Consider the following 7702-nt stretch of genomic DNA (forward strand, 5'->3'; position numbering starts at 1 on the left):
AGCGGGCCCGGGTTCCACTCCAACCTGCGTCCATTTGCTGCATGTCATTTCACAGTATAGGATAGATATACATATACATATATGCATATACATATATACATTCGCGATATCAGTATATATATACATATACATATATACATATATATGTATATATATACTGATATCGCAATATGAGACTAGATATCATCTTAGATTTTGGGTATTGTGATATAAGTGTTGTCTTTACTGCCCCTTTCTGAACTCACAGCTGTTCTATTATGTGCCTTTTCCCCACTTAGACATTATGTCCACATTACTCATGATTATTTATCAAAAATACAAGTGTGAAGATATTTAGTGAAAGCACTAATCGTCTACCCTAGAATATTGCAGCAATATCATTAGAGGTATTTGGTCAAGAATATTGTGATAACGGTTTTTCTCCTTATCGCCCAGCCCTAATAGTACATGTAGGTACAGTATGTAGATCTAAAAGCAAAATGGCCAATGTGAAGAAATAGTAGATCAACCTTCGCATTATGTTTTTTTTTTTTCTTTTTTAAATCAGCAGGTGGTGCTCTTGTGTGTCTAACAAGAGAGGTGTGTCTGAGGGTCAGGAGGACATTCAATGAAACAAGCAGAAGAGCAGTTCCTCTGATTGAAGCTGACCTGCATCTCCAACTGTGTGTGTGTGTGTGTGTGTGTGTGTGTGTTTGTGTTTGTGTGTGTGATATTATAATGCCAAAACCCCATGATTTTGAATACGTATGTAACTGCGTCTATAATTTGTACGTCCCTGTAAATGACTTCATTCAAGAGGACTGCAAAAAAATTGTGTGCGCGTGCAACACACACACACACACACACACACACACCGGCGAGATTGCTGCTTTCAACCAAATCCCCTTTCTCCGTGATTATCTTTAACCTTAATCTCCCCCTATACGCTAATGTGGTGAAAACAGGATGATTATGATTCTATTTGACACATCTCTTTATGACTGCACGTAGAAATTCCCAAAATCCCAACATGAACAAATAAAAACCGCTCACAATTGGAATCTACATTTTAAAAATATGTATGTATGTTTTTTTTGGGATTCCAAATATTAAATCACCTACAGTATCCTCACAGAAAAAGAAAACTCGTGTATTTGAGCTGGTCATTTTCCAAAAATAAATACATAATAATTGAGTTATGGTGTAAATGCAGCTTACCTTGATGAGGGAGGTACAGACAATGGCGCCGGCGTTAACCATGGGGTTGTGTGGTTTATCTGCCGGGGAGAAAAAAGAAGACACAAGTTGGAAAATCAAAGTTAAAGATGTTTTTTTTAGCCTTGTAATTATATGCGATAGTGGCAAACTTGGAATACAATTTTGTTTTAAAGCATTATGTAAAACAAAAAGGACATTCAGGAACATTTAATGCCGGAGGTCAAAACCCAGCACAATGATCCTCTCACTGAACATCAACATAACGAGGTCCAGTACGCCTGCAAAATCATCATCGCAATATTACCTGGCCTAATAATCACACCTAGCAACTTATTTTGAAAGAGATTATTTTTTGCAGTTTAAAGAAAATGAGTAGAAAACTGCACTTTAAAATGTACAGTAACTGTCATTCCTTTTGTTGGTACTGCCTTTTAGATTCAACTAGGGCTGGGCAATAGGAAGAAAATCAAGAATCACGGTATTTTTGACCAAATGGCTCGATTTCGATCCCGCAACAACATTGTAGTGTAGACTATTGGTGCTTTCAGAAAATATTTACACAATGAGATATTTGATTAATAATCATGGTTATGATGTCTAAGTAGGTGAAGGCCAATGAAGACAAGACAAAAGGGAAACCCAGAGACTAACTGTACATGGTGATGAGGAAACGAGGAACAGGAGACACTAGGGCTGGGGGAACAATCAAAAAAGGCGGGAAAACACAAGACAGGAAGTAAAACCAGACAAGACTAGGGAGAGAAGACAGACTTCAAAATAAAACAGGAAACAGAACACAAACCATGACAACTTTACTGTGATGCAGCCTTTAAAACCAGGAAAAGACAGCATTTACACCCTTTAGTGATATTACTATATTCAAAATCTAAGACGATATTTAGTCTCATATCACAATATTGATATAATATTGATATGTTGCCCAGCTCTAGATTCAACTCAATGTTCAATTTGTTTATGGGAATGATTTCATTTTCGTTTGTTTTTTGGCGATCAAATTGTCTATTTAAACAAGGAAAAGTGCAAATTATTGGTCTAGATGACAACATACATTGCATTAATAGTACACTACACATACTTAAGAAGGCCTAGTGCACCTGTTCCACAATCATTTTGACTTGTTTTGAGTTTAACAAGCAATTTTTTGTACATGTATTTTAGCAGAATACTGAAATTTTGCCGTATTAAACAACGTTATCGCATATTGCATATTTCCCCCATGTCGTGCAGCGATACTCCCCTCTGTGTTTCAATCTTCTTATGCAACCGGCCAAAACAGTGTTTAAAAAAAAATCATCTAAAAATAAACAGTTGGAATATAATCTGCACTATTAGAGAGAGGAAACCCAGACACTTTCTTACACCAGCTTCGGTTTCGGAGCATTAGAGAGCACCGAAGTAAGGCACTAAAATCTGCGTTGCTATTCAAATTCCACTTATATACAAATCACAGTATTCAAAGGCAGTTGTTTTTTCCATGTACTGTGTGTGATGTACAGACTAATAGCAGTGTGGCTAGAAAAGTGAATAATGCTCAAAATCCTTGGAATAGCTTTTAATTTCATAATATCAATGCATTGCCTACAGTGCACATTCATTTCATATAGAAAGTGAAGAAAAAGGAATATAGCAGTACTTGCATTTTTCTTTACAAACTCAAACATTTACTGTATTAACGGAAAAATGTCTCAAGGGTTTGCTTTACTTTGAATCACTGTGCTATTATTTAGTTGCATAACCAGTATTTATGAGAACTGCCCCACATCTGTGTTGCATGGAGTCACCTGGGAACAGGTATTCCAGCCCAGGATGATTGAACTACATCCCAAAATTCCTCTGCATTACTGGGTTTTGCCTCAGAAAAAGCATTTTTATGTCATTTTCAAGGATTGAGGTCCTGGGATTGGTTCATCTGGAACCAAGACTTTGCTTCTTACTGGTGTGTTCTGGGTCACTGTCTTGTTGAAAGACCCATTTCAAAGGCATTTCCTCTTCAGCATGAGGCACCATGACCTCTTCAAATATTTGGATGTATTGAAACTGATCCATGATCCCTGGTATGTGATACATAGGCCCAACACCCCAGTATGAGAAACATCAACATAACCACCATGCCTCACTGTCTTCACATTGTACTGGGGCTTATAATCTCACTTCTACCCAAAAATAGGATTCATGAGGTTAGTGATGTTGGACTGTTCTTATTTTGAACACAACTGTTTAATTACGTGTGTGAGTGTGTGTGTGAGATGGGGTATATGGGGTGGTTGCTTCCTCACCTTCCTCGTTCAGGAAGAGCTTGTTGAAGCGCAGGCCGCTGGGCTCTTTGCCGATGAAGCGGTGCACGTACTCCGTGCCGTGGTCGTGAACAGCGATGGCGTATTTCAGCGGCTTCACACAGGACTGCAGACAGAAAGGAACCTTGGTGTCTCCGACGGTGTGCCTGAGAAAGAGACGCGCGGCTTATCTATTTACACTTTGGAAAATGTGCTTATTAAACTGTGGGTTAATGTAGACATTGAACATTACATACAGGTGAAAAACAACAGCACAAAGAATGGGCATTCACCTCTGTCCATCGACTGTGCACAGAGCGACGGCCCACAGGTCTGGGCTGAAGCGGGCCAGCTGGGGAATGTAGTCGGCCACCTACAACATGACATCAAACAGCTTTTACATCCAGGTTTATGGCTGGTTTACACGGCGCACAATAGTTCCAAGTATTGGAAGCAGCTATGTTTCCATCCACTTGTAGTGATGGCCAAATAAAGCTTCGTGAACCAGTGTCTTTATTTTCAGAGCCCACTAGATGGCGCTCTCTGTTCAACAAAGTGTTGAGAATACACTGAATTGCAATGCCTTAGGCCTTTGTCTTTAAACCAAGAGCGCCGGTTCACAAAGCTTCACTTGGCCATCACTAATCTGAAGTTTTGCTAAAAACATTCATGCCAATTAAAGCGGTGAAAGTGTGTTTCTGTCCAACGGCTTAAAAGCAAATACAGTTAGAATGCGTCATAGCTAGACCATCCACGCGCTAAGCTCCGCATGCAGCAGCATGAGAAAACTCAGATTAGACAGATAGTCTAGCTAGCTGTCTGGATTTACCCTGCAGAGATCTGAGGACCAGGTAACCATAGTCCTCAGAAATCCACCAGAGTTTAAAATTCCAACACAGCAAAAGCAGAAGGAAACAGAAAACACATGCATCCGACAGAATTTCCTGGAACTGGAGCCATCTCGGAAGCGGAACGTCGAGGACATAGACTATGTCCGTAATGACGTCGCATGGTGATTGGCTGTCAAATTGGAGAATTGAATAGATTTGAGACATTTTAAGGTGTTTTCATTAATTTTTGCACTGAATCGCGCAACATTTAAGCTAACATAACTTGTGCAACAATGTGGCACAAGTTGTAATAGTGCTTATGTGTCAGCTGATAGTGTCATATTAAGCTATAAGAAGACAATTATGATGCAATAAATCAACGCTATGATGATGCCGAAATAGTTATAGCATTTCTAAGGTTTTTGCTATCTAAAATAGCTGTTATAACTTTAGCCGGTACAAACTGTCATTTTCATAAGTCATTTTTCATTCGATATACATAAAAACGTGTGGATGGAAACCTGTTGTGATGCATTGTCTACAGCCCTCACTCACCTGCCCCCCGGACAGGTTTTTGGCTTTGACATAGAGCTCGTCCATGTGGGCGCAGAAGGACTGGAAGTCTGGGATGACAAACTTCTTCCTGAAGGCCTGGGTGAGCAGAACGATGTTGCTCTGGACACACCTGAGACAGGAGACAGGGCAGCCCAGTTAGCCCAAAGCCAGCAGTGGTGCAAGAGATCACAAAACTCACGAAACATTTCTCGATATGAGCCCAAAAATATAAATGCCTCTCCGCCTCAGTGCTCAGATTTCCCACACAGTTGATTTAGCCGTTATCACGGTGCTACCCAACAAAGGCCAATCATGTCAACGGTGTGTAATAAATTTGAAGTTTCTGATAAGGACATCAAATTTGTTCAGCAGACATTTTAAGAGGGGGTACGGTGCCAAAGACCGGAGGAGGGGGAGGCGGAGGCTGGGGCCTTGACCAACTGCCACTTTGCTCGTTTGAAAGCCATGAGGTCTCTCTCTCTTGGGGCGCGCCAAATTCTCTGGGCGGGCAAAGCAGAGAAAGGGGAGGTAACCTTGCCCCTAACGACCTCATAAAGAGCAAGATTCCAGCTTGGCCCATCTGATCTTTCATTTTCTCAAAGGAAGAGAAGGATACCCAGGGCTTGGTTTACAACTATAACCATTTCTTGCCACTGGGGGGCCATAGGCAGGCTGGGGGAACTCATATTATTGTTAAAAAACCTCATGAAGTGATAATTTTCATGCCATGGGACCTTTAACGTTATTTGGGTAATTGGTATAAAAAAATCTGATTGTTACAGAACTGAAATTAAGATTTTGAGGTTACTTTCAATGAAAGTGTTATTCACTTATTCCCACTGGAATACATAACACCCAGGACCTGCAGCTAGTGAGGCGTGGCTGTGGATAAACCCACGGAACACAGAGACGGGAAGTTACTCTGACATTTCTGTTCTAAAACATGTCTGATAAAAACGAATCATCACACTAGCTTCAGACTCTTCTGTGTCATAAATCTTGCGAGCTTATCTGATCCAGCTCTGCACACACCAGCTGCCACTGTGAGACATCTGCGGCTGGATTAAACACTTAGCTGGTAGTGGTGTCTTTTGGGAACCGGTGCTTTTCTGGATCAGTGCCAGGGCTGCACATTATATAGTTTTGTTTTTTGTTTTGCAGGAAATGATTTCCTTTTGTTTTGCAGTCATAGTCGACCGTGTTGATCTTTCACACTTTCACACATTTGAACCATTTGTACAGTGCAGGTCTGGGCTTTCTAGATTTTGTCCACACAACTCCACAGAATTACGGCGGTGTGGTAGCTGTGCCTCGGAGAGATTTGTGTCTCAGCTATACCTCAGCCGTGTGCCGGCTTATCCCTGTAGCATGGGATCCCTGCAGAGGAGACACACGCTACACACACTCCGCCCGCCCACTCACGTGCTTGCCTCTGTGAGGCCGAGCTCTATAAATAAGCCCGGGGAGGAGCGGATGTGACAGATTCAAGCCAGGGGTGGCGGCGCCGGGGTCTGGATGCAGCTCCCCGGTCAGCTCTCATATGTCCCAACTATCACCCAAGCTGTCACCCTGTTCTGTCTCGGCAGCGTTTCCAATGGGGGGCTGTAATACCAGGGCGTGGGTGTTAATGTTATTTTATTCTACACCCATCCTTGTTTTGGTTCCAGTTCAGCAGCTTAGGGGGAAACTAGGGATGTAAAGATGTATTGCAGAAAAAAACAATTCTACTTGATCAGTCGTGGTAGAGCTGTGTGAATACTGAATGGTTCCTGTACTATGTTAAAGAGCTTTGAGTAGTTACAACCAGGAAAGTGCTACATAAATACAGTCCATTTCCTTTTGCATTTAGGTTACATTGCAGCTCGGTTCGCGGCGTACTGGACCAATTTCAAAGGTTTTTGTTCACATCAGTCTATTAGACACAGATGTCTGGGGAAATAGAAACCAAAACGACCCTTCAAACTCTCATCCGCTCCTTGAACAAATGCATACTTCCTGTTAAAAACAGAAATTGACATTTTATATTTTCTGATGCACGTCACAAATTGTGTATTTTGTCATGGCCCCCAGTGGTCTTGCTCCTGTATGAATCCAACTGGATGTAAAATCTTAACAAGATGCCGATGATGTGCAAACTGAGGGCTGATGAATAATTGAATGACATGCGGTGACCCATTTCTGCTCGGGGGAAGGGCATAGGACTCTGACCGGCAGCAACAACTCCCATGATAGACTGCGATAGAACGAGTGATTGATGCTGATTAAATAAAACGGTGGAACAGGAAGCAGAATATCACTTTAAAAGGTCCCATGACTAAGTGTTCTTTGGATGCTTTTATATAGACCTCGGTGGTCCCCTAATACTGTATCTGAAGTCTCTTTTATGTAGAACTTAGTGGTCCTAATACTGTTTCTGAAGTCTCTTTTATGTAGAACTTAGTGGTCCTAATACTGTATCTGAAGTCTCTTTTATATAGACCTTAGTGGTCCTAATACTGTTTCTGAAGTCTCTTTTATGTAGAACTTAGTGGTCCTAATACTGTTTCTGAAGTTTCTTTTATGTAGAACTTAGTGGTCCTAATACTGTATCTGAAGTCTCTTTTATATAGACCTTAGTGGTCCCCTAATACTGTATCTGAAGTCTCTTTTATATAGACCTTAGTGGTCCCCTAATACTGTATCTGAAGTTTGTTTATATAGACCTTAGTGGTCCCCTAATACTGTATCTGAAGTCTCTTTTATGTAGACCTTAGTGGTCCTAATACTGTTTCTGAAGTCTCTTTTATGTAGAACTTAGTGGTCCTAATACTGTATCTGAAGTCTCTT

General features: G+C 41.1%; 1 protein-coding gene across 2 annotated transcripts in view; it reads right to left on the reverse strand.

Annotated features, from left to right (window-relative positions):
* LOC117939502 (glutaminase kidney isoform, mitochondrial) overlaps positions 1–5001 on the reverse strand; it is a 16062-nt gene extending 11061 nt beyond the window's left edge. For both annotated transcript variants that reach the window (XR_004655597.1, XM_034864912.1), the window contains exons 1-4: positions 4877–5001; positions 3785–3864; positions 3495–3658; positions 1198–1256 (exon numbers count right to left, since the gene is read on the reverse strand). Coding sequence is in view for 1 of the 2 variants with exons in the window: in XM_034864912.1 (XP_034720803.1) it covers positions 1198–1256; positions 3495–3658; positions 3785–3864; positions 4877–4921 (348 nt within the window). In the remaining variant the exon portion in view is untranslated. The remainder of the gene's footprint in view (positions 1–1197; positions 1257–3494; positions 3659–3784; positions 3865–4876) is intronic.
* Positions 5002–7702: the final 2701 nt, after the last annotated feature.

This window comes from Etheostoma cragini, chromosome 24 (assembly GCF_013103735.1).
Source record: "Etheostoma cragini isolate CJK2018 chromosome 24, CSU_Ecrag_1.0, whole genome shotgun sequence".
NCBI classification, from domain to species: Eukaryota; Metazoa; Chordata; class Actinopteri; order Perciformes; family Percidae; genus Etheostoma; species Etheostoma cragini.